Source organism: Paraphaeosphaeria sporulosa, assembly GCF_001642045.1.
Source record: "Paraphaeosphaeria sporulosa strain AP3s5-JAC2a unplaced genomic scaffold CC84scaffold_1, whole genome shotgun sequence".
Classification (NCBI taxonomy): domain Eukaryota; kingdom Fungi; phylum Ascomycota; class Dothideomycetes; order Pleosporales; family Didymosphaeriaceae; genus Paraphaeosphaeria; species Paraphaeosphaeria sporulosa.
In genome coordinates, this window is record NW_017253360.1 from 1349852 (window position 1) to 1374480 (window position 24629).

The following is a 24629-nucleotide window of genomic DNA, read 5'->3' on the forward strand; positions in this document are numbered from 1 at the left end:
CAGGTGGATGCCGCGCTCCGGGTGAAATCAAGTGATGTGATAAATGCTGCAGCAACGACGCCGCGGGTGGCGTGTTTCGTGGAATAAGGGCCGATTGGAGTTAATCTGCGACTGGCTCAGTTCTAGGGCTCTCAAGCCTCGTATACGTTGCGAATTCGTGAGCAGAGAGTTGGAAACCGACAAACACATCACTCATGTGGACCGGAGAGATTACTGATATTCTTTTGATTGTTTAGTGCTTGTTCGTTTAGTATATGTAGCACAGGCGGCGTTCAATCGTGGACGGGCGATCAAACAGCCGCAAAGAGCAAGAGCTGGAACTATAGTACATGAGCATCACTATCCAGTGAGCCGAGCGAATTCATTCCATAACCGAACGCCGAATTTCCCCAGGAAGGCCATTCCGAGACCGAGGCAGCGTAGTGCGCAGAATACCGATGAATCATAGATGATGGTGCCGTACATGAAGGAAGATGAAGAAAAAGAAGCAAGTAGATGGCGGTGAAACTGTAGATCACGGATGCATCACATCTCCATCGCGTCGGCGTCAGCCGCCCGTGCGGGAACCTGTGAGGGCGGCGTGGAGGGCTCCGATGGGGTGCGCTGGCGCGCGTTGATGCGCTCGCCTTCGACTTGAGGGATAGGACCGGCCATAAGGTTCTGCACTGTGCGCTGGAGAGACCAGCCGACGAGCTGGCCCCACTGGAGGCTGTCGGAAAAGAGCCAGAAGCCCTGCACGCCGTGTTGCTTTGCACGTACAAGGTAGGCTGAGAGCGACTCCTTCTCCAGCAGGATGACGGCGTCAGTGAGGTCGAAGTGATTCTCAATGACGCGTGAATAGGCGCGCGCAGCATCGCGTAGTGATGGGTTGGTGATGACGTTCTTCCAGCCCACGCCGAGCGACGACATGAGCGTGTTGAGGGTTGTGCCGTTCTCGTCGACGATGGCGTCGGTCCTCTGCGCGTCCATGGCCATGTCATTGAGTGACGGAACGACAATGTCGGTAGCAGAGTCCATGCGCTGCGACTTGCGCGATACAGCGATGGGTCGGACGGGCTGCGCCTTCTCTTCTTTTTCAATCTTCTCTTCGTACCACGTGCCGGATTGCGACTCGGCGGCCATTGTGTAGCCAGGCTCGCCGGGGTAGATGAGGGTCATACCCGGACCATAGACAGGTTCTGGCTTAGGCTTCACGGGCTGTTGCGTGACAACTGCGCCGACTGGGCGGTTCTCCTCGGGATCGTCGACGTCGGTAATGGAACGTTTTCGCCCAGCTTTGGCATTTGATACAGGCGAGGCTTGATAGTTGAGCGAGGGTGGGGTCGGGTACCTCGGGCGGTAAGTGCCCGGCAAGTGGGCGCGTTGATGGGGAGCGAAGTAGCCGTGTGCTTGCTGAGGAGGGAGCACCACGGTGGGCGACGAAGCGTAGTAGTTGAGACCCATGGTCACTGTGTGTTTAGTAGTTCAATGAGAGGAGTAGTGCAAGGATACAAAGGTCTGCTGGACTACGAGCAGACAACAAGGCGAGCGACTACGGTGCTACGAGCACAGGTGCGACAGGATGGTTATAGAGGATGGCGGCGGCAGCAAGGTGGATGCGCGCGAGGATGGTGTGGATAAGCTAAAAGATGAAAGGTAGGAGGATGGATGGTAGAATGAGGTGAGGGAAAGTCCCGGTGAGCGAGGAGGGACAAGGGCTACGCGCTGAGGTGTGAGGGCAAGTGAAGTGTGAGAGAAGAGAGATGGATGGAGGGCACGCGGGACTCTTGTAAGCTCCGCGATTGAAGTCCCGTGAGAGGCTGGGGCCCGGGCGGTAGACGACGGCAAAACAGGGCTCGGGGTTAGCGCGGTTCGACGTCCAAGCGACGATGAAAGCGGAGAAACGCAGAATCAGCCCAGACTTTTCGCTCCGACAATACACCGGCTGCGCTAGAGCGGATCGGGAGAGCTTACTTACGACCTGTGGCCGCTTTTGCCGGTCGCTCTTGGCGATTCTGCAAGTCGCCGAGGATCACGTGCCCTTTCCGCTCTTGCTGTTTTCGGAGGGTGTCTTCCAGCCTCGGAACCGGAGAAAGTGTGCCCCCGTCGTCGCGTTTTTTGGTGGAGCAATACCAGAGCTGCAAGGCACCTGCGCAGCTAGATACCCCGCCTCACGTTGCTGCTTTCTATTCCCGTAAATTTGTACAAGTCTCTAGAAATCCGTCAAGATGCAGGCGCCTGTGGTGGTAATGAGTGAGTTTGTACGGTTGCGAAGGCGGGGCGGCAGGCAGCTTACAGCAAAACAGACACCCAAACCCCCGGCGGGGAGCGCCAATTTGGCCGCAAAGCCCAGATCTCCAACATCACAGCCGCAAAGACGGTCGCAGACATTATTCGATCATGTTTGGGACCCAAGGCCATGCTCAAGATGCTGCTCGACCCTATGGGCGGTATTGTCCTCACCAACGACGGCCACGCCATCCTACGAGAGATCGAAGTCGCGCACCCCGCCGCAAAGAGCATGATCGAGCTGAGCCGGACACAAGACGAGGAAGTCGGCGATGGTACCACCACCGTGATAATATTAGGTATGTGAACTTGTGGCGATCACATACACTTCTAATATACAGCAGCTGGTGAAATGCTTGCCCAAGCTCTGCCCCAGCTGGAGCGCAATATCCATCCCGTTGTTATCATCCAGGCCTTCAAGCGCGCCCTCGCAGACGCCCTCGAGATCATCGATGAGGTCTCCGTAGATGTCGACATTGACGACGACAAAGCCATGTACCAGCTCATCAACGCGTCCATTGGTACCAAATTCGTTTCGCGGTGGTCGGAGCTGATGTGCAGCTTGGCACTGAAGGCTGTGCGCACAGTATCGCTGGATGCAGGAGGCGGCAAGAGGGAGGTGGACATCAAGCGTTATGCGCGTATTGAAAAGGTTCCGGGAGGCGAGATCCAGGACAGTGAAGTGCTGGACGGAGTTATGCTCAACAAGGACATCACACATCCTAAGATGAGGCGAAGGATAGAGAATCCCAAGGTCTTGCTCCTTGATTGCCCGCTTGAGTACAAGAAGGGCGAGTCTCAGACCAACATCGAGATTAGCAAGGAGGAAGACTGGAATCGTATATTGCAGATCGAGGAGGAACAAGTGAAGGCCATGTGCGATGCCATCATTGCGCTCAAGCCCGACCTCGTCATCACAGAGAAGGGCGTCAGCGGTACGTTTGCAATTGCTCCTGACCAAGGTTCTACTGACATTGGGACCAGACCTCGCACAGCATTACTTCGTCAAGGCCAATATTACCGCTATCCGACGAATCCGCAAGACCGATAACAACCGTGTTGCACGAGCTACCGGTGCAACCATTGTGAATTCGGTTTTCTCCGCCTCCACCTCAGACATTGGTACCCAATGTGGTCTCTTCGAAATTTCCAAGATCGGCGACGAGTATTTCACATTCCTCACAAAGTGCAAAGACCCCAAGGCCTGCACGATATTACTTCGCGGTCCCTCCAAGGATATTCTCAATGAAGTTGAGCGCAACCTCCACGATGCGATGGGCGTAGCACGAAACGTCATTTGGAACCCCAAGCTCTGCCCAGGAGGTGGAGCAACCGAGATGGCCGTCGCAGTTGGCCTCGAGCGAAGAGCGAAGCAAATTGAGGGTGTTGCACAGTGGCCGTATAAGGCTGTCGCTGAAGCCATGGAGGTTATTCCCCGCACGCTCATTCAGAACTCGGGAAATAGCCCCATCAAGATCCTAACGCAGCTCCGCGCGAAGCATGCTGAGGGTTATGAGGAAGGACAGCAAAGCGGAAGCTCCTGGGGCATTGACGGTGAAGCCGGAAAGGTCGTGGATATGCGACAGTTCGGCGTATGGGAGCCTCTGGCCGTCAAGGAGCAGAGCGTCAAAACGGCCGTTGAGAGCGCGTGCCTGTTGTTGAGGGTGGACGACATTGTTGCAGCGAAAGCAGCGAAACAAGTGTCAGGTCCCATCGGAGGTGGTGACGATTAGACAAGATTGTCGGCTTGCAGTATACCACGAATGTAGGAGAGCACAAATAGCAGCTAATCTCCAACTACTCATGTGATCCCCACAGTTTAAACATTCTTATATTTGCGTACGGTTATCCATACTAGGCACCGAGAAGGCACGTCGGCGAGGTTCAATCGTTATTGCACTTGTTGAGGCGCGCAGGCTCGGTTGGAGTCGCCAGCAAACGGAACGTCCGGGAACTTCATGGCTCAACTTCCATCATCCACCCTTCGAAGAAAGAGGTGATACGACCGCCAGTATCCACGATAGATGAGCGCCGAACATCTCGTCCGACGTCCAACTCACGTCCGTCACACCCGAGATGCCAAGGCCCATGGTGCAAGGCGTCCAATTTTTTGGGGAAGTTATGGGGGCCATCTCGTGCAACAGTCCGACAGAGGGGGCGTAGGCCTGGCAAGACTTTTGGCACACGTCATTCCCAAATTGCTTGACGCTTTAGACGTTGACATCCACTAAAATCCTCCTAGCTGGCGTTTCTGCCACTGGCATAGCCCCAGATGGTCGGCCTCCACGACATTTACACCGCTGCAAAGAAGTGGATTCAGCAGCGTCGCATAAACCGCCTACAAAAACAGCAATGGAACGATTGAAGCTAGACAGAACTGCGCAATTTGCTCGTTCTACCTCAGCGTTCACGTAGAACACAAGCTATGAATCGCACTTGATGCGCGCTGAAGAGACCAACTCTATACAAGCAGGCGCGACCTACTCGAAACACTTGCTGATCACTACATCACTTCGATCGCATATTATTTAACATTTGCCAGTCTATCGGCCACCTTCCTTTTCGTCGCCGTGATGCTTGGCTGCGGCGTCTGCCAACTTCCTGAAGGCGCCTCCCGTTCCCTCCCCAGACTTGCGTCCTTAGGCTACGGTGCCATCGATGCACGCACCATTTTGACTTACGAAACCGAGTTAACAGCCCTCCAGTACATCATCCTTGCTAAACTTGCATAGCCCGTCCTTTCCTTTCTTTACTTCTCGTACGAGAGCCTCTTCACAACGATGCTTCTCGGATATGAATGGGTATCTTACGCACATCAATGGAAAGGCTTGAGGGTGTTGCATCCTGGAGAAGGAGCACAACGTTCAATGTGCTTTCTACAATAGCCTTACCGATTCGCATTGCCGCTCATGGTGCTGAGCGGTGTGCTTCACTGACTTGTATCACAGAGTATATTTCTGGTCGCGGTCGATGTGTCCGACTACGAGGGGACGCACTCAATTGGTGGTGACTTGAAATCGACAGGATACTCACCCATTGCTATCTTAACCACGCTTATACTAGGCATAGCCATGACCGCGGCAGCAATCGGAATTGGTTTCACTCCATTCGAAGAAGGGGATAAACTTTGCAGGAAACTGCAGCGCCGCGATGAAAGCGGCGTGCCATGGGATAGACAATGCAGATGAGTTCAAACCCGCGCGAAGCAAGGTGCAGTGTGGAGTAGTTGACGTGAACGCTGAGGGTGTTGGGCATTGCACGTTTTCGACGAAGGAGGTGACGATGCCGAAGGTTGGACACATGTACGCGGGGCGAACTGCAGCGAGACCTCGTCGGAAGCATCGACCTAGCATAACAACTTAGGTACGGGGAACGATTTGAGAATGCATTCTGCATCAAACGCTCCTTCTCTTCGAAATCCCTCGCCGACCGTTAGATAGCATGGTCACTAAACAATATGCGCGTGCATCCAAAAAGCATTGCTTACATAAATCTTCAAGGCACCTTCTTCCTCTTTGGGTTCATATATATCGCGCTGGCCGAGTGCTTCACAACCAACAGCTATTGTTCCGCCTCAGTGAACAAGATTAAGCCAAAGGATTTAGTCCATAGAGTATTCGCACAGGTGCAGAACAAAATATCCCGCCAATCCGCCCCAAAGGGTGTACGAACCCGTTCACTCATGCTACCGACCTATCAGAACACTGAAGGCGTCAAAGAAGAAACGCTGTGTCATCCAAGCCTCGTACAACTCTTGCCTCGTATGCACCCTGTCCACGGTGGATCTTCCTTGGGACCCCACAACGACCGCTCAGCCGCACTCCATCGCAAGCTACGCGTTACAATCGTCGTTGGCCCTGGAGATTGCACGTTTTAGACCCACAGATTTCTTCATCTCATGCTATTCGCTGGGCGCAACGTAGTCCCGAACAGGTGTAGTGTGGCGCGGGCTGTGCTATCCAAGCGCTGGAGGCCGGCACAACGAGATATCGGCGCCTTGAGGCGTCAAGCTTGTCGCGTAAGCTAGGCGTTATACTCACCTGGGTATGGTGATGGTGTCCTACACAAATGAATACACGCTCGGTGTTGATCGTGTTCCAGGATAAGCTTTAGGCAAGCTTTTGGTGTCGCGGACTAGACCTAGATTGGCTCGTATAGCGACGGTGTGCTCAGCCATGCCTGCAACAGCCCCAGGGCTTACACTCACAAGTACGAGTCGCTCAGGTCCGTTATGCTGGACGCCGATCGGAGGCATACAGTATATAGGATGGAAGTGTCTTGCGCCAGAATGTCATTGTGTCATTCCTACAGCAGCAACTTCTTGGAAGCACTCATTGTCCGATCAAATCGACCTTAACTCTTCCTTACGCATTACCTCACGCAACATAATTGGATCGCTCCATCCTCAAATATGGATGTCGCCTACCTGGTAGCACGCAAATTGTTCGACCACAACGACAATAAGAATAGCACGGACGATGCGTGTCCTGAAGACCCAACCAATGTTCCGGCCGATCAGATGAAGGCGGTAGTCGGCTCATTGATGTTCCACGACTTCGCAACTATACTGGCCGGTGCTTGCAGTCTTGCAGCGTTACTTATCGTCTCGGTAGCCATCGTTCGACATGCCACAAATTTCACGAATCCCATCCAGCAGCGACAAGTCATCCGCATCTTGATGCTCGTACCTTGGGTCGCGCTGTTCTCGTTCCTCATTGTCTGGCAAGAAGACGTCGGAGAGTACCTCGTTGAATCGCTGGACTTCGGATGCTCAATCGCCATCTCCGCATTCCTGCTTCTACTCTGCGACTACATCCTTTCGAATCCCGGTGGCTTCGACGAGCTCTTCGGCCAAGGCGCATCGAAGGTCGCAAGAGAAGGCGTGGACAGCCCAAAATGGCTAAAAGTATGCTGCCCCAATCCTATCTACGGTGCAGACCACTGACAAGTCTCCCAGCGAACCTGGTACATGGTCCTCCAGTACTTTCCCGTATCGATCATCGTCTGGCTTGCCACCGCAATCTCTCTCGCCGTCGGCACCTACTGCGGCGCCTCCAACAAGCCCAGATTCGCACACATCTGGCTCCAGGTCATCAAGATCGTGTCGACCATGTTCGCCGTTCTCGCCTGTTTCCGCTTCTACAAGATGAAGAAGGACCAGCTCGCGCCGCACAAGGTCATGCTCAAGTTCCTCGCCTTCAAGGGCATCATTGGTCTGAACGTCCTCCAAGTGTTCATTATTGGTATACTCGTCGGCAATGGCACGATCAAGCCGACGGAGCACATGACATACCACGATATAAAGACTGCGCTGCCCAGCCTGATTCTGGCGTGCGAGATGCCACTGTTTGCGCTGTTGCTCGTCTTCGCCTTCCCGGTGGGCGTTTACAAGGCCGAGGGATGCAGCCCGGCTGCTGGCCCACTTTCGGCGATGGCGCAGGCGTTCAACATCACAGATTTGATGAGCTGCTTCGTGAGGGGTCCGATGCGATTGCTCAGGGAACAGCAATGGGGAATGCAGCGGGCTCAGAGTTTCCCTCTCCACGCTGAGGGCGGAGTGGTTGTGAGTGAGGGCGGATACACCGCGGAACCTTACGGGTACAACGCGCATCCTCGTGTATAGATCAATAGGGCTGCAGGTTCTCCTTGACTAGGTTGGTGAGCCGATGTTTTTGCTTAGCGTTATTGCATGATAGATACGTAGAAATATTCCGTCATTTCACTTCACGTTGTTTTACGCCGTTCTTTAGGTTTCGTTTCCCACAACCATTGCCCGATATATACCTATCATGTCCCAGATTGGTCACCAAATCAAAAAAAGTCGAGAAATTAATTTCTTTGAGCCGGGCTTGGAAGGGGCTTTTAGGTTTTGTTTTTATAGAGAGGTAGATGAGAGGGTACGCGAGTTCGAACCGTGACAGCTCGCCTATACATGTTGCAACGGCAGATGGGATAGTCCGCTGCATCTGGCCAATGTTGCCATGGCCTGACTCCCTTGAGATTGAACTGATGCAGCTACCTGGTCACTCTTTGCAAAGCATGGCAATGTTTCTCGGAAATTGTTCACTGAAATTTGCCGAGATTTATCATGATGGTGGACATTTCCAATACTTGGAGATAGTATAATTAAGGACAGATTAAGGACAGATTAAGGACAGGAGGCGCTCTCTGAACAGAGCGCATACAAAAGATTGCTAAGATGCGAAAACAATACCGGAGCTCCCAACGCTATGCTTAAACCTAAAATGACCGTCATATTACCAACTCGCTGCCGTCTCTCTTTCATCTCTTACTTACGCCTCGCACAGAATGGTAAACTCGCTGACATCCGTCTCAAACGCGCCCTCCTGGCCATCCAGGTCAACAAAAGTGCTCCGCTCATTCAGAAGACCAACTTGGTTTCCTTCGCCATCGGCAACGATGCAGAAGATACCTGCGCCGTTGGAGGTAGATTGCATGCTGGTCGCGATGATAGTGCCGTCGAGGTCGAGCGCGGTGCCGGCGAAGATGTGGCTGAAGGTGAGGGCAGTGCCGTCGGAGAGGATAGAGCTGCCCACGTTGGCACCCGAGACGTCGTTGGCGACGTTGAAGTTGAGGGTTGGGAGCGTCTGGCGGGCCTGCTTGGCGGGGGCGGCCAGGGCGGCGGCGATGACGGTGGTGAGGGTGATGAAGGTGTACATCTTGAAGTTGGTGATTGCTGGTGGGTTGGGAAGTTGTTGAGGAGGTTGAGAATGTGGAGATGGAAGAGCCGTTGATTTAGACTGGATGCTTATAGAAGTGAAGACGCGATGAGATGTTGTGATAATGGAGGAAGACGAGGAGATGGATATGTGCTTTATACAATTCTCATCGACATCAGAGCCATCGTATTCATCATTAGGCCTGCTACAAGATCCAAACGTCTATCTCTTTTCGTAGTATGTTCCTCGCTTCGCCTGACTCCGAAGTGACATTGTCATCCAGCTGGAAACATTGGAGATCCGTGCTATAACTGCGCCCTCATCTTCCCTTGAGCCGTCTTGTTCCAAGAATAATCCTCACGATACCAATTCGTCACCTTCTCTTCGGTCCGACTTCGTCGCGTTGATGGTAGCACTTCAGCCTCTACGCCCCAATAACTCAGCCGCAGCCAAGCCGCCCATGTGCACGACTTCTCTCTCCATACCCCAAATCCAGCTCGCCGGACCGCAGTTACCTTGCTGACGCGATCAATGTCCTACCTTTGATCTGTCATGTGATTGGTTGATCAAGCGAGACATTTGCCCGGCTGGAGACTGTCTGGAGGGCCGCTGACACTTGGCGAGCTATCAGAAATCTTGCTTGTATTGACTTAGGTGAGATGCCAGTTTCAGGCCTTCGAGAAGGTTTCGAAAAGTGATGTGCGGCTGGGATAAAAGTTGGGGCGCAGACGAACGTGTGCAGACGGCTGAGAGAACTGAGGTGCCGAGTGCGTGTTGATGCAACCTTGGGGCTGGTATAGCTAGGCCGACTACACCAAACTATTTTGGAGTTCGTTTTTGGGTCTTTGAAACAGAGCTGACGTGAATCGGCCGAAGGAAATGAGGTATGTTGGAAGATTACCGCTACCCGTGCCCTTGAAGCTGTTCTTCGTGAAGAACACCTTGGAGATACTTGAGTGTGGCCAGGCGCCGAGGAAAATCCTTGATATATAATGGAGGGCAGATGCAATGTATGACAAGGTGTGTTGTAGGTTGATGGCACGAAGCTCAACAGGTCCATGACACCACTCTCACTAGTCCTCATCGGGCAACGCTCATTCACCAACCCTAGAGTTCCTAACCCCGCGCCCAGTCGGAGACTAGTACCGATGAACCTTGATGAGTAATGTGAAGAATTGTCATGTAATCGTTCCTACTCTAGAAAGCACGCTACATGCACGCAAACGCACACAAATGCGGGGATCAATGTTAATCTTTGAACCTTACACCGGCACCGAGCTTGGTTGGGAGACCGCGATGATGTCGACGAGGTAATGGATGTGCTGAGAACATAATTCGACGAATATCTGGACGGAAAGGAGGGGATTCCAGGAAAAATTGAGCGAATCAATAAGTGGTGACGTTGTGAAGGTTGGAGAGCCAGAGGGATATACATATATATTAACAGACTGGAATGAGTGACTCAGGACATGCTACAAGTAGAGGCTGTAGCTTAAAGATCTGTACCTCGGATACATTCCTGCAATCAGGTCAACATGACGAAGCATGCAGTTTCGCATATACGACAGGTTGGTATTTCACGACCTGCAGGTGTTAAGAGCAATGGTTGCTAAGCAGGACAAGCAAAGACAACTCCATTTTATTCATTGAAGAACTGTTGTCTCCTATCTATTGTTGTCGTTAACTTTTCGTATACTCGTATCTCGTACAGTGGTATCGTAACATGTCGATCATGACTGCGCCGCTCATGGCTGCTCTATTGCGACCTCCTTCGAGACATCTATCTCCTTGAACATCGTATCTATTTCTCCTGTCGACTTCTCCATATCACCTGTGGGGTCGATCTCGCGAGATTCGACATTCGTGCTCATCTTCGAGTCTTTTCTTGACATGGAGTCGCGCTTCACCACGTTGAAGTCAGTCCCGCCGATGCTGCGGAATGCCATGCCTTCTTCGAGCTGGCGGTCTGACGGAGCGTTACTCGAGTATTCCGGACAGACTCTACTTTGGATTTTGCAGAGGAGTCGCGACACCCACGTGTTGGCGAAGATGGGTCGGAGTACGGGGAGACAGCAGGCTATGAGCGCAGAGCTAATCTCGATCAGGCACCACATGACGACTTTGGTGTTCTCCCTGATCAAGTTCGTGTGACCGCGCTTAGTATCTAAGAAGCAGTTAGCAAGGTATAATTATTTGATGAAGGAAGGTAAGGTACCGTAAGCGTCTTCCCACATGATGTACACGCGTGTAGCGGCGGCTGCGGTGGATACAAAGCCCAGTGCAAACACGCCCACGATCTGCATCTTCCTCCACATGGAAAATTTCATTTTCCAGATCATGACCAAGGGTGCAATAAGGATCAAGATATCGATGAATAAATCGGAAAAACAAAGTGCGACATTTGCGCCACCAGTGTCGCCGCAAAACAGCTTGATGGTTTGCACCGTCGTCCAATACGCCCAGGGCTTGGTACCGCACTGGAAGATACTCGCAAACATAAACGCGATGGCCCAAGCAACCAGCAGAACGCCTAGAAATATGGAATAGTAGTGGAAGAATCGGCTGATGTGAAAGACCCGACGGTACAGGAATATGACACTAAGTTTGATCGGTGCCAGAGCTACGACCGTTACAATGGGAACGATCCACGAATACTATTCTCGGAATCAATATACCGGGTTCGTGGGATACCGAGGTGAGGAGTCGCACCTTGACATTGGGACCTTCTCGCCACGAGCGTATCAGTGCCCCGGTTATCGGGTCGAGATCGGAATTTCCTCCAAAGAGGCCTCTTCTGGTGCCTGCTCACGATTCAGAATCAACACGATGTATAACGCACGCTCAACTCACCATCAAGAATCACGCCCGCAACACCCCAGAGTCCAATCTTGACCACACCATCAGCACCGTGTAGAGAAGGGTGTGCAACGAAGCCCTTACCAGGCCAGCCAGTGCAGTTCCGTCATCAACGCCGAATTTTTGCTTCTTGAGATTCCGCACGTAGAGGCGAGCTCCGACGGCGATGGTCGACAATGCCGGCAACACACTGCACAAAATGTAAAGTCCCGCAGCGTTGGTCGACATGGCTCAGCAGTTTGGCAAATGTAAGTAGCCGGCTGGGGAGTGTAACTCGACTGTGCCGTCGTCGCGCGGGCACCTGCGGTCTCCGAGGAGTTTATCTAGCACAGACATGGACGGCAGCATCGCACGCAACAAGAGGGTAATCCTTCGCTGTAGCGTGTTGGAATACGACCGCATCCAACACGCGGTGGGAGCCTGACCCTTGGCCCATTGCGGGGCGCCCGCAGAAAGTCCAACCGTTGCCTAACGCGTGCTGGAGTAGCTAGGCAAGCCACTGAACGTCGATGGTGGCGCGGCCCTCGATCGCCTACATATACACATGTGTGTAGTCGCTTAAGCTTGACCTCAACGGGATCGTCGAACGTGTCGTGCGAATCGTGATTGGTAGAGGAGGACGTAGGCGATCCTACTGGTACTCGGGAGTTCGGTACTACACTCGAACTTCAGGTTTCCAGAATCCTATAGGGCTGGGCGGCGCACACGATCGGCAAACTTGTGGACGCATGTACATATCATATCCACATCTTTACGATGATTTTCAGGGTCTTCAGGGCCCAGAGGATGATTTTCCGTCCACCTCGAAGAGACCCTGCGTCACAGGGTGAGTATGCATCGATCAGAAGGCATTTTTGCGGCCGGGAAAATCCCCAGCCTCTCCAGCAGCTGTCTCCACACGCGGCTGAGCTGACGTCAAGATTGTGATAAGGCACGTGCCATCTATTCGTCTCGTCTATTTGTCTAATGCTGATTATATGAACAATGCTGAACACCAAAATACGGCTGACAAGCCCACCCAGGAAACCGCTCACGGCGGCGTCCACGCTATGCAAATGCTACTTCGCGAATAGGAAGCCTAGAACCAAGAACTGGTAACCACCTGAACCAGGAATGCGTATATCGAGAAGTTCGTCTATCCGTCTAAGTTCCGTCTAAGTGCAAGCGCCGTGTGTAAATGCTGACATAAGAACGCTATCGGTATGTACTGGATAAATGGATGAAAATATCGGAGGTCGGAGCCGGTGGCGCGCTTGCATATGTACAGTCCTCCGATTTTTCGTATTGCGGCGCTTTGCGAGAGTGACAATTCACCGCCTGTCCAAGACACTACAATCCAGAGAGATCGGTGCCGGAGCGCTTCAAGCCTGACAGATCTGTCGTGGAACGCTTGAGACCAGAGAGGTCAGTGGTAGATCGCTTCAGGCCTGAGAGGTCGGTAGTCGCTCTCTTGAGACCAGAGAGGTCAGTGGTAGATCGCTTCAGACCCGAGAGGTCGGTAGCCGCTCTCTTGAGACCAGAGAGATCAGTGGTAGATCGCTTCAGGCCCGAGAGGTCGGTAGTCGCTCTCTTGAGTCCAGAGAGGTCAGTAGCCGATCGCTTAAGGCCTGACAAGTCGGCAGTAGAACGCTTCAGGCCTGAGAGGTCGGTGGCTGCCCTCTTCAGTCCACTGAGGTCGGTGGAAGCTCTCTCAACGAGCTCGATGATCCACCGCTTGAGACCAGATAGATCGGTGCTCGACCGTTCCTTTAGACCGGAAAAGTCCGTGCTCGAACGCTTCAGTCCAGATAAATCGGTGCTCGACCGCTTCAATCCACTTAAATCGGCAGCCGCCGGATCAGCGCTCCGTCTGAGGCCTGAGAGATCCCGCTCTATCTGCGAGGCTGCCGAACCGCTGTCCCATGCGAGAGGGGCAGCACTGATTCCGAGCGCCATGCTGAGGACAACAGCGACGAACGCGAGTACAGAACGCATATTGACCAGGGTGGTAGAGATAAGGGCGTAAGATGGGACAGGTGCAGATGGCAAATTGGCAAGTCCCGCTGTTCAGTGGTGAGACCTGGGCGAGGCAGTTGGCTAACGTGTGTAGACAAATGTGGTTGGCCTTCTCGTTGGTGGAGGCGTCGTATAGAACTTTAATGCTGCAAGGAATGCTGATCTTGTAGTGAATGCTCGTGATGATCATCCATGGTTGAGCCTCACACTGTATATGTATACACAATATCGGCCATCAGAACACGCTTCTACTCCACTCTGAAGCTCGTCTCAGCGACCGGTTCCCTATGACGGTGGCCGTACGGGCTCCACGAAGCTCGACTATTTTCCACGGGTACTATCGTCTTCGTTGCGAAAGCTAGCATGCGTCGGTCAGACTACCAGTCGAGCAGCCTTAGTGTGGCTTCGCGATCTTTGTCAGAATCCCCGTGATGCTGTGGGAGAATCCTGGGTGATTTTCACCGGGATTCGAGCGGCGGTCGGTCAGGCGGTCAGGGAAGTGCGCTGAGCGCGGGTGCACGCATTAAATTTCGGTCCCCGAAGACCGCACTAAACCAGTTCAGGTTGCTGTTCGATATGCACGACATCACTTCGTGCGCATGGCAAAATCGACGTTTACATCGTTTAGGTCGTGCTATTCGGACATACTTCCTTGTTCCACTCTGACTCGTGTTGGTTCGATCGACGATCGACAATTTGGTCTTCAGCTTCGGCGTGCAGCCGCGTGGTTGTTTCGTATCGGCAGCCGCACCGCGACTGCATGTGTCACGGCACTCCTCGCAATCCTTTCCCTCATCAACGCTGTGCCGTTGCCCCGCATAAGGATCCCTTAGTACATACTAGCTCCTACACCAGACACCCTTGAGAGGGATAGGGACCGCGCGCTTCTCATAGGCGCCAGCCGGCAGATTTCCGAAAGGAACAACAGAGTGGAAAACGGTCGGCAAGCCCTCGATGATCTAGAGCTCTCGCCTGGCAAGCCACTCTAGTCCCATTCATCGCTCGCCGCCAAGATACATAAATCGAGATCACAACAACGTTCCCACACTTGTTGACTGCGGCAGAAAGCCGTACCTGCAAGCCAGGTACGAAATGCGGTGCAAACAGAATCCCGCAGCTCGGCCCTACCCGAATGGAGCAACCTACATAAAAAATATTACACATGGCGGTACATTCATTCCTCCTCAACGTCGAGCTTTTCCTGAATGCAGGCTTGGAGCGTTGGTATTACATGTCTGAGAATATCCCGGAGGATTATTCAGACAGACTACCAGGTGAAGCGACGGGCTCTGAGGGTGAAGAGTGGATACTGCCCTGCAGCAACTAAGATAGGCAGGGTGAGCACTTGGTGTAGAGCCGTGTTGTGAAAGTCACCCTGAGCCCCATTCCAATCACCAGATTCCTCTCACTGACTTCGTGAATTTCCATCACAATGGGTTTCCTTTCCGAAAAATGTTCTTATGTTGATGCATCATTTGAGGAATCCTACGACAACGATCAGGGTACATCAACGCAGTACGATGTATCCGGGCCGCTGTTGGGGGCGTCGAGCTCACGCAGGGTGCCGAGCAGAGGGCCCAAGTCCTTGAAATCCCGGCTCAGAGACAACACCTCGAAGATCTTGTTGACGCTCGCATTTCTCGTTATTGTGTTTGAAAGCGTATACATTGTTGAAGCCCAACGGAGAGCGAACGCACGCTTCCTAGGTCCGAGTATGTCGCTGCCAACAACCAACATATTTCGCTTTCACTGACGGGTTCCTAGCGGGCTTGAGCCATGAGCGAACAGTCTCCCGATCAATCTACGCACATTCAAAGTACATGTCCAACGACGAGGAGGTCGCATCTAAGGCATGGGACGACATACTTGCGGGCCACGGAGTGATCGCTCTGGATGCCGACTACATTGCGGAGAAGAACCTGCCTCCGAGCGTGGCTCTCCCGGATGATAGCGGGAACTTTATGTATGTGATTGAAGCGTATCATGCTATGCATTGCACAGTAAGTCCCCACTGAGAAGCTTTTCTAGCCCTTCGTTGACAAGTTCCAGAAAGTGATTCGTGAACACTACGTTCTGATGGAGCAAGGGCACGCGTGGAACTGGTCCCGTCCACATGACATGCACTGCTTCGATGCAATTCGACAGTACATCATGTGTAACGTGGACGATACCATTCTCTGGACAAACGGCCACAGGGAGACGGGACACGGACAGGAGAAGAAGTGCAACGACTGGGATGCACTTCGGGACTACGCAGAGTCGAAATCAGCCAACTACTTCGATGTTGAGCCGGAGAAGGGGATCATGCATTTGGACAATTACCATGAGGGAGATGGATTAACATGGTAAGGACGGCAGTTGAACCGGCAAGCGGGACAGATAACGGGTGCATTGTATTGGCACGAACATTTGAAACGAATCATGAAATTGATAGTCTTTTCCAAACTTAAACGCTCCTCAAACCGATGTATTTCCACAAATGTTTCCTAATCAACATTTGAGAACAAGCCAAGGCATGAGACCTCAACCTTCAGAGCACCGCTTGCAAGTAGACTTCAAGATATTCTCCCACCATGAACGCTTCATTAAACCTAAGGTACCTCTCAAATTGCCTCACAGGGTCTAGCCTTGGGTCCAGGGTACGTCACATTCCGAAATCGCCGCACTAATTCCACCCTAGCTACCAACCGCCGCAGCCGTCGCCTCGGTATACGAAAGTCGATATTAGAACATCGCGGAGCATATCATTCCCCGAAACGATGGTGGCTTGTTCCGATAAACAGTTGAAAGCTCCGATAAACAGGGTGTGCTACGACCACCGGTCCAACAGCGCGGCTCTTCTTGGGGCTGTAAAGAAGCTTTGGCCGGCGCGCACCGAGATGATCGTAGGGCTGACTGTGTGGAGAATGAGAGGGTTTATTGGGTCCGGGGTATTGGTTCTGTGCTTTGTAAGCATACGCGAAAGATGAAGGTTCGGATAGGGCGGAAGAGGTGAGAAGAGGCCGAAGTGCTAGAATTGATCATATAACCTTAGCACATCTTGGTGAGAAGTATACGCCTCAGGTAAGCCTGTGTTGGCGGTGATGTGGAGACAATCCAGTGAAGACATGAGATGTCATGCGAGAAAGACATGAAGACGTAGGTTGGACTGGTGTATTGGCTCAATGGGGCTCCGGTGCCATCTCGTCATGTTCCTGTACCGAGGCCACTTCCTCCTTGGATAGCGTTTGCAAGTTTTATCGTGATATCTGCCACTCCAGGGCCTGTTTGCGCCTCCTGATCAGCGATAACCGAGATCAACGCGCGCTTCCTCGGCGCTTGTCGCTCCTCGCCTCGGTCATCGAGGTTGCCAGTTCGGCTACCGCGATTATATATTCAAGTACGCGCTGTTGACCATGCACAATCACCAAAGAGACACGTAGCCGATGATGCATGGTCATCTTGATTTTCTGTAGACACGATAGTTCCACTCGCGGTCCCTTCTCTGTACACATGCATTTCGGCGAATGCACGTCTCATCCTTGGAACAGAGTGGCACTCCTTCTAATGGTCGTTTTGCCTCGGAGAACGATTCTACGGCTAAATAATCACCAATACGCTTTGTATGTCCCTAGGAACTCAATCATACCAATCATTCCCAGCCTAACAGTAGCATTCTTGCTTGGCAGAGCCGTAGTGACAGCGCATCGTTCGGCGATGATCATATAGGCGAATCCCATGCTAACAAAGCCTTAGCCTTGACCATGAGAGTGAGTACCAGCAGGCAGTTGCAGATGACGTTTGTGCTGCAGGTTCCAGGACGTGACCAGAAACCTTGCCCGTATCTCGGCGTCCATGGACAACTTTCTTTTCGGGAATGGGGTGGAGCGGCACGGCAAAAGCCCCTCACAAGGTTTGTTCTTCTCAAAGTGTCTATCTCCTATGCTATCCATACCTAGTAATAGTGCCGTACCGACGAACTTCGAGCGAAAATCTATTCGTAGCTCTGCCGGCACGGCACTCTGCACACTTCCCAATGGCGGCAACAACGGCCCTAGAAGCCATGGTAGAAGAAATGCAAAGCCGATTTCAACCATGCTTGGGGTTGTCCTTGGACGAGATCGGTACTTATGCGGTGGGCTATAGGGCGTTAGCGGGATCTGGGGCACGTAGAACGTTCTGCACTCAAACGACTTGAATCCTCCAGTCCAATGATTAAGTCCAAAATTCGGAAGATAATCAAGCCGCGTTCGGACAAAGTGGTTTTTGCCGATGTGTTTAAGATAGATTCCAAGTCAGCTACCAGTCCTCTAGTCGACGCACTTTAATTTCGAAGCATACAAGCCATTCTGCACGTGCTCAGCGATTGATAGATTGGTTTCCAGTTCTCGGTTCGTCAGAATATAAGGTGTGCTCGACCTAGACTATTGAAAAAAAAAAGACGTGTTGAGAGTTCTTAAACACCGCAAGAGAGGGCGCAAGAAGGCCATACACTGCATACCGTGCTAGCAGCTCCCATACAAAAAGCGAATGGTCATCCGACCTCTTCATAATTTTTTCTTATACCCAATTGAATGCTTTTCCTCGCCCTTCTTCATATAGCAAGAGCGTGGTTAAGCCGGATATCCCGATAAGGGAATATGCCATATCCTTGGGTTGGGTAGTGTTCCTGGTCGCGACCATGGACATCCTCTGGGCCACGCTGCAACTATGTAAATCTTGTCTATCAAAATCGTCGGGGCTGATACTCGTGATTTTAGAGAGCATACCTTTCAAGTGTTTATTAATCCAAAGGCAGTGCTCCTCACGGTCGTAAAAGATTCACCTTTTTGGAGCTAGAAGCTCTTGTAAGGTCCATGTGCGGATGAACCAACGGCTCTGTCCAAAATATCGCTGCCAAAATGTGAGCGCCAATCAAGGTCATTTCCATTTCTTGCCAAAACCTCCGATAGAATGACGTAGCATCTTGGCATTGTCTTGTAATGCCGAAACATGGAGTTGATTTCTTGCGAGAGTTCGGCGCTGTTTATTTGGTTGATGCAGATAGTATTGCATGAACAGGGGCGGGCGTCATCAGGAATGTGAGTGAGAGTGTACTCTCCAGTATCGCTGCGTCACAAAAGTCACATTGGTTCGCTCCAGTAAACGAAAGCCAGCACCGCAAAGTGAAGTTGGCTGGACTAGAACACGGCAGCCTGGCAGGGGCAGCTCAATTGTCGGCTGAGTTAATCAACCTCACTAAAGGATTAACAATCATGTACAACGAGAAGACCTTCTGTTATACCAGGTGTTTAGTTTTGCAATCGCAACACTGGAACGCGGAAGCTTAGTGAGGAGTGAGTTGGACATAGTTGAGATTGAGGCGGGGTGTGGTGTGTACAGCCCACAAGGTGGCGTGGCAAGGCTGACATGTATAGTTACTGCAATGGGTGGAGGACTCTTATAAATTGATTTCTAGGCTAGCCTATGTGCTACAACTGTACCTTGACCGGGTCGTACTTCCAGACGGTGACGTCTGTATACAGTGTTATCTAACATCGTCGCGTCTCTAGACATCAAGATGCACGTAGCATTTTTGCTACAGGGTCCAGCAGAAGAGCTTTCCTAAGAGCTTGGTGCCCTGCCGTTGTAATCCATGCCCGGAGAGGCGGTGTAGTTGGCGAAACAGTCGTAATTGAAATTGATCTCGCTGCTTCGGTTCTTGAGGACCGAGACAACGTTGTCGAACGAGCAGAGGCCGTTTGGGTCCTCGGGGCAGCCAGGATAAGTGCTAATCGGAATGACGGCGTCGTTGCTGTACGCACGTATTAGGTTCTGCTCATAGAGTGGTAAAAGCAGGTATTGAGAGCAGGCCCACTTACATAATGAAACGGATTTGCTTGGCTGGCTGGTAAGCAGGGCAAGATAGTACCTGAGTGGTAAAGTGAGTGGCGAATGCTACGAGCTTGCTAGCTACGAAGCTGTTCAGGCCACGGTTTCCGGTGGCACTCAGGGGCGGACCTTCGAACAATGCAGTAAGGTTAAAGGCGGTTAGCGTATCAAGAACAACAACTTCATGCGTAGCATCTGCATAAATTGATTGATTGAGCGGGAAGTAAGTCGATGTGTTGTCGAAGGTTTCGTTTAGTGCTGAATTCGCTTGTGGGTATTCTCCCGTGAAACGAGCGATATATTCATCGAGGTAACCCTTGCCTTGCGCAGCAGCTACGGGAGAGCCGGGGCCGTTGTTGTAGTAGAAAGACTAGAGAAGGCGGTTAGTCGGCTTACTAAACACCTAACGGAGGAAGCAGCGGGCATCAAACCAAGTCGTAGTAGTACTCATAGTTCAGGAAATCTTGTTGGCTGAACAGGTTGCAAAAGGCAGAATATCCGAGAGCGTGCGTTTCGTAAGAGCAAAGCTGAAGCATCGCAACGGCATCGGTGGAGGTAAGATTGATCCCCGAGATCTGGTGGCGTGAGCATTCGGACCCCTGCCCACATGCGGTCAAGGGGCCAACTTACTTGTGACTGCAGGCGAGCGATTGTGGCATTGAACGCATGGTTGGCAAACTGTGCAGCAACTGTGCTACCGATGCTTCCCCGACTTTTGATGTTTGAATTCGGGCACACGTCGTATGGGGCGCCAGAGTTGTTCACTGTGGCGTTTTCCACCAGAATTTCAATATTGACCTGGTCAAGAAATTCAGGGACGCCAAAGAAACCCGCAGCGAAGTTCTGGGCCGTCTTGACCATGCGGTCTTGGGATTGTGTACGAAAGACGGGTATGGTGCCTGCTTCGGTGAAGTTGTTGAGCAAGTTTCCGTACAGCTGGCGGTACGCAACCCCAAGGAGGAAATTTTGACTGCGTCCGAAGGGAGTGAGGAGCTCGGCGCCCAGCTTATACGTCCAATTCCCGAGGAAAGCGAGCTCGCCAGATACGGAGAAGCCGTTCTCAGTGGCGTTGGCCAGCTTCTGAGCAAAGGTTGGAGGAGCTGCATTACTGGTAGGGTATCTGGCACCATGACGATAGAGCAGATGCATTTGCGTGATTTCGCAGCCCTCGGGGATCAATGGGTTCGCCTCGGGCAGTCCATAATCGGCAGAGCGTAGACTGTACCATGGCGAGAGATTCCCCCAATACTTGCTAATGTCAAACGTGGACTCGGCACTGCTTCCGTGCGGCTGAGGATTGATCAGCGGGAACTGGTTGGCATCGCCCTCATTGTATGGGTACGCGGGCGCCGTCTGTACTGCCGCGGGCTCAAGGCCAGTCGGCGTAGGGCCAGGAAAGCCAACTACACTTTCCGGCGGGAACAGGGATGAATCGGCAGCCGCTGCGTAGTAATATTTAGCATTCCTACACACCGCGTATATACGCTACCAACGTGATTGAGGATGAGCGACGTACTGTCGGTCTGTGGAAACGAATCGGCGGTTTCGGAGCCGGCGTAAAGCGCGGCTGAGATTGTAGTTGTCGGAGCAGCAACACTACCTAGAGCGAGTGCCGAAACGGCAATGAATTGCGCGACAGTAAGGGACGGCATCTCGTTAACTAATCCTTGGATTTTGGCTTGACACAGGTACAAGCTTTTGCCCAGGAGCAGCCAAGCAGCAGGGGCTTTATACACGGCGAGTATCTGGGCAAGCGACGGGTTGACGAAGTACCCAGGAAACGTAACCACCTATCAGGCGACAAGGAGCAGCCTCATGCAGACGGCATAGAACACACGGTCGGGATAATCGGCAGGCCATTGCAGAAGAGGGTGGGATGACGCGCTATGAGCGGAGCACGGCGGGATGGACAATCGAAGGACTGGGTGCAGCACAATTGAGGGCATCAGCTGCATGGCTGCGACCAGAGGGGGAAAATACTTCAGCAAGGTGAAGGCTGGAGTGGGAGCAACATTGCGGCGCTGTCGGTTTGTAGCCTCGCGACTGCCGTAGGGTGCGACCGCGAACGCGTTCGATGAGGTCATTACTTCCTGATGCGTTCCGAACGGCGCCTCTGGCGTTGAGGCGTTGAGAGCTCATCATCGCAATGACTCCATGAACCGGGTTCAAACCAGCGCGGCGACATCGTTCGGCAATATTGCACGGCTTCCATTACTACACAACCGTTGACAAACTGTCCATCTACGGTTTCACCGTGCATTTTCGCTCTTTACCCGCGCCTCTCCGACCTGATGACCACGCTCGTGTTCCGCAGAATGCCATCTTCTGCCTTCAATCGACCTGATCCATCGTCCACGTCGCTCTTTCCGTCCAAGCTTTCCTCATCATGCTTTCCAGTACTGTAAATCTCCGCGTATGGCCCGTGAGCCGAAGTCAGCTGGGTTGTACTGTTGCTCTTCAGCACCGATAAGTGCCTCGACCCAAGCGTCGATCGCTTCATCTTCGAAGTCAACTCGATTGGGTTCGTCTGCGCCCCGGTCGTTCCAGTCCGGCTGCGGAGCGTTGTGCCCAACAACTTGGGTAGTACCTTGCTGATGAGAGGCTTTATCCCTGGCGCCGCCGCGCAGATTAGGGTTACGTATATCTCGGTCGACGTCCATATAGACACGTCGTACATATCCCACGGGGGGTCAATGTTGTGTCTGTTCAATATCGTGCCGACTTTTACCATCCGGACGATTCCTGCCACCACAGCGAGGGACCCCAAAAGCACTATGCCGACCAGCGCCCACTTTTGCTGTTTGGTGACCTTCAACTTCAGAATACGTGGAATGAGAATGCTCATCAATGCAATGTCGATAAAAAGATTCAAGCTCCCGTGAATGTAGAGCATAGGCAAGTCTTTCAAGCACTTGCCAGCTGGCCTAAACTCGTTCCAATAGAGGCTCAATGGTCTGCACGTGAAGAAGTTCTCAATTACCGTGGGTACCATCGTTAACGCCAGCAGAACAAGCAAACCGTAAATCAGGCGCCGGCCGGGTATGTCCGAGTAAAAGATCCTCAGATAGGAGAGACACATGCTGACTTTTGGCATCGGAATCGCGAGCATCAAAATGCATTGAGCCGCGAAAGCGTACTTTTGGCTCGTGATGGCCTCGTTCATCGGAGTCGCAGCAAGATGGTGTCCGGAACCATGGTTGACCTGACCGTATTGGCATATTGAGTACCCCGTGGCTAGCAGCTGCAGATTTGCGTCAGCAAAAGAGAAAAGAGAAACCAGCAATCGAACCTACCCAAGCTACCGAGAGTACCCAATCTTCGCTTTTCCATGTGCCAATTAAGACGGCGCGAGAGTAAACGCGGGCGAAGAACACAAGGCACCCGAGAGCTTGCACAGCTGCGTTACCCGCAACGATCTGAGGGACCCGGCTCTCTTCCAGGTAGCCTGGGGGGAACTCTCGATTGTCAGCATAATCGGACAGTCAAAAAACGAAGTCTCAGCCATACCTGGCGCGCAGTGCCGCTCTGCTGTCGGTCAGTTCAAACAACTCTGAGAGGAGTGCGTGCCTTTCAAACATACCATTGCGCCCAGAAAATCGTAGCAAACGGACTACACGATGCGGTCGAGAATAGGTACAGGGTCAAGTATATCTACCACCATGACTCCACATCGCGTGCGACAGATCTCTCATGATATAAGGGTGGAGCCATGCCGCGCCCTGACATCCTGGTTCATCCCTCCGCCACACGCTACACAGCTCGCGAAGGTCTCAAAGTTTGAACATCCCCTGTCGGAACATCTACCCGTTCTCTTAATGCGAGGCGACCCACGTTGCATACGTCTCCGGACTGACTAGCAAAAGCCTCCCACACTCCTGCCTCTATGGTGGGGCACTAACTGCACTACGCCAGCGCCAACCACCAGGAGCTGAAACCTTCCTCGAGTCGTGGCCACTGATTACCGCTTTCAGGCAAGTCACCTTTCAGCGTCCGGCTTTTGAATGGATTGAAGGTTGCCTTTTTACCATCAACCGCATCGCACAGCTCCTTACCAGCGATCAACGTCGGGGCAAACTCTGCTTCGGTGTGTTAGTACGAAGTTGTTGATTACACGTGCAATCGTATCATATTAATTATCCCTGTATGACTACCGATCAGGACAAGTTAGCCGTTGGCGTCACCGCGGGGTCCGGGGTGTGCGAAATGAAGTCCCACCCCTGACCCCATGAACTCGATGTGCGCACCACGACGTCCAAGCTGACAGTGCTTAACACCCAAAAAACTGGAATACCGAACACCTTGATCTGCAATCTCGATCACGGCGTGAACGTGTTGATCACTTGGAACTCGGGCTGTCCGACCCTACGTTTTACGAATCGGCCCTACCCGTGCACTTGCGGCTCCGAACCCTTATCCCCACGACGAATGCCGTCTAAAATCTCACATTCCAGAAGACCCACGGAAGCTCGTCGCCCTCATTACGGTGCTGCTTCGGTGATCATCTCGCAGCATGTTACTGGAAGCGTGCGACAAGCTCTTCACTCCTCGTCCTCAGGCTGAGAGTGGATTACAACGTTATCGATACAACTTCTCTCGACTTGCGCTGATTCGGTATCTTTCTACCTAAGATGTGGATGACGGATGGAATCCTCGGTTTCAATGTCCATCTCTTATTCTGGTTGGTGGAGCTACTGTGGTTGCAGCCATCAGTCAAGACAGTGGACTCCTTAGCCCGGATACAAAAGCTTTCTAATAGCGTAAAAAATGGCTTGAAAGGGCTATAGATTCTATCTTACTAAATTAGCTGTAGCAAGTTCTGTTTTTTTACGCTTTTGCTGGGTCATTTTGCCACTGCTCTGGAGCACCAACTGGCTTCACTGACGGCTGCAACCACAGTATGAATATTCGGTTGCACTAGGCCCGGGAGGACCCACATTCGGCAAGAGATCCGGAACTCTACCCCGCTCCCATGGCTTGGGT

At 52.4% G+C, this 24629-nt stretch overlaps 9 protein-coding genes across 9 annotated transcripts; 3 read left to right on the plus strand and 6 right to left on the minus strand.

Moving 5' to 3' along the window:
- Positions 1–371: 371 nt before the first annotated feature.
- Positions 372–1532, minus strand: CC84DRAFT_41109 (uncharacterized protein). Its single transcript, XM_018186103.1, has one exon. It carries the CDS (start codon positions 1441–1443, stop codon positions 526–528), a length of 918 nt encoding a protein of 305 aa, XP_018041991.1. The 5' UTR covers positions 1444–1532; the 3' UTR covers positions 372–525.
- Positions 1533–2118: 586 nt separating this feature from the next.
- CC84DRAFT_1200852 (t-complex protein-like protein 1 gamma subunit) lies at positions 2119–4115 on the plus strand. Its single transcript, XM_018181690.1, has 4 exons — positions 2119–2232; positions 2286–2567; positions 2613–3203; positions 3253–4115. Exons 1-4 carry the CDS (start codon positions 2208–2210, stop codon positions 3999–4001), a joined length of 1647 nt encoding a protein of 548 aa, XP_018041992.1. The 5' UTR covers positions 2119–2207; the 3' UTR covers positions 4002–4115.
- Positions 4116–6492: 2377 nt separating this feature from the next.
- On the plus strand, positions 6493–7984 carry CC84DRAFT_1133575 (uncharacterized protein). The gene is made up of 2 exons (XM_018175983.1): positions 6493–7174; positions 7226–7984. The coding sequence occupies exons 1-2, from the start codon at positions 6680–6682 to the stop codon at positions 7889–7891; spliced, it is 1161 nt and encodes a 386-aa protein (XP_018041993.1). The 5' UTR covers positions 6493–6679; the 3' UTR covers positions 7892–7984.
- Positions 7985–8398: 414 nt separating this feature from the next.
- CC84DRAFT_1159115 (uncharacterized protein) lies at positions 8399–9064 on the minus strand. Its single transcript, XM_018177143.1, has one exon. It carries the CDS (start codon positions 8946–8948, stop codon positions 8562–8564), a length of 387 nt encoding a protein of 128 aa, XP_018041994.1. The 5' UTR covers positions 8949–9064; the 3' UTR covers positions 8399–8561.
- Positions 9065–10637: 1573 nt separating this feature from the next.
- Positions 10638–12032, minus strand: CC84DRAFT_1254064 (uncharacterized protein; the record flags this gene model as incomplete). Its single annotated transcript, XM_018184434.1, has 5 exons — positions 10638–11112; positions 11164–11602; positions 11658–11749; positions 11799–11835; positions 11889–12032. The coding sequence occupies 5 exons, from the start codon at positions 12030–12032 to the stop codon at positions 10694–10696; spliced, it is 1131 nt and encodes a 376-aa protein (XP_018041995.1). The 3' UTR covers positions 10638–10693.
- Positions 12033–13133: 1101 nt separating this feature from the next.
- CC84DRAFT_1170507 (uncharacterized protein) lies at positions 13134–13778 on the minus strand (the record flags this gene model as incomplete). Its single annotated transcript, XM_018179860.1, has 1 exon — positions 13134–13778. One exon carries the CDS (start codon positions 13776–13778, stop codon positions 13134–13136), a length of 645 nt encoding a protein of 214 aa, XP_018041996.1.
- Positions 13779–15565: 1787 nt separating this feature from the next.
- Positions 15566–16148, plus strand: CC84DRAFT_1080192 (uncharacterized protein; the record flags this gene model as incomplete). The annotated part of the gene is made up of 2 exons (XM_018173881.1): positions 15566–15803; positions 15853–16148. Coding segments are annotated over 2 exons (534 nt in total), but the record flags the coding sequence as incomplete, so codon positions are not given.
- Positions 16149–19227: 3079 nt separating this feature from the next.
- Positions 19228–21301, minus strand: CC84DRAFT_1133580 (phosphoglycerate mutase-like protein; the record flags this gene model as incomplete). The annotated part of the gene is made up of 5 exons (XM_018175984.1): positions 19228–19572; positions 19640–20019; positions 20081–20224; positions 20280–21091; positions 21166–21301. The coding sequence occupies 5 exons, from the start codon at positions 21299–21301 to the stop codon at positions 19383–19385; spliced, it is 1662 nt and encodes a 553-aa protein (XP_018041998.1). The 3' UTR covers positions 19228–19382.
- A 617-nt stretch (positions 21302–21918) lies between these two features.
- On the minus strand, positions 21919–22812 carry CC84DRAFT_1079140 (uncharacterized protein; the record flags this gene model as incomplete). Its single annotated transcript, XM_018173827.1, has 1 exon — positions 21919–22812. One exon carries the CDS (start codon positions 22810–22812, stop codon positions 21919–21921), a length of 894 nt encoding a protein of 297 aa, XP_018041999.1.
- Positions 22813–24629: the final 1817 nt, after the last annotated feature.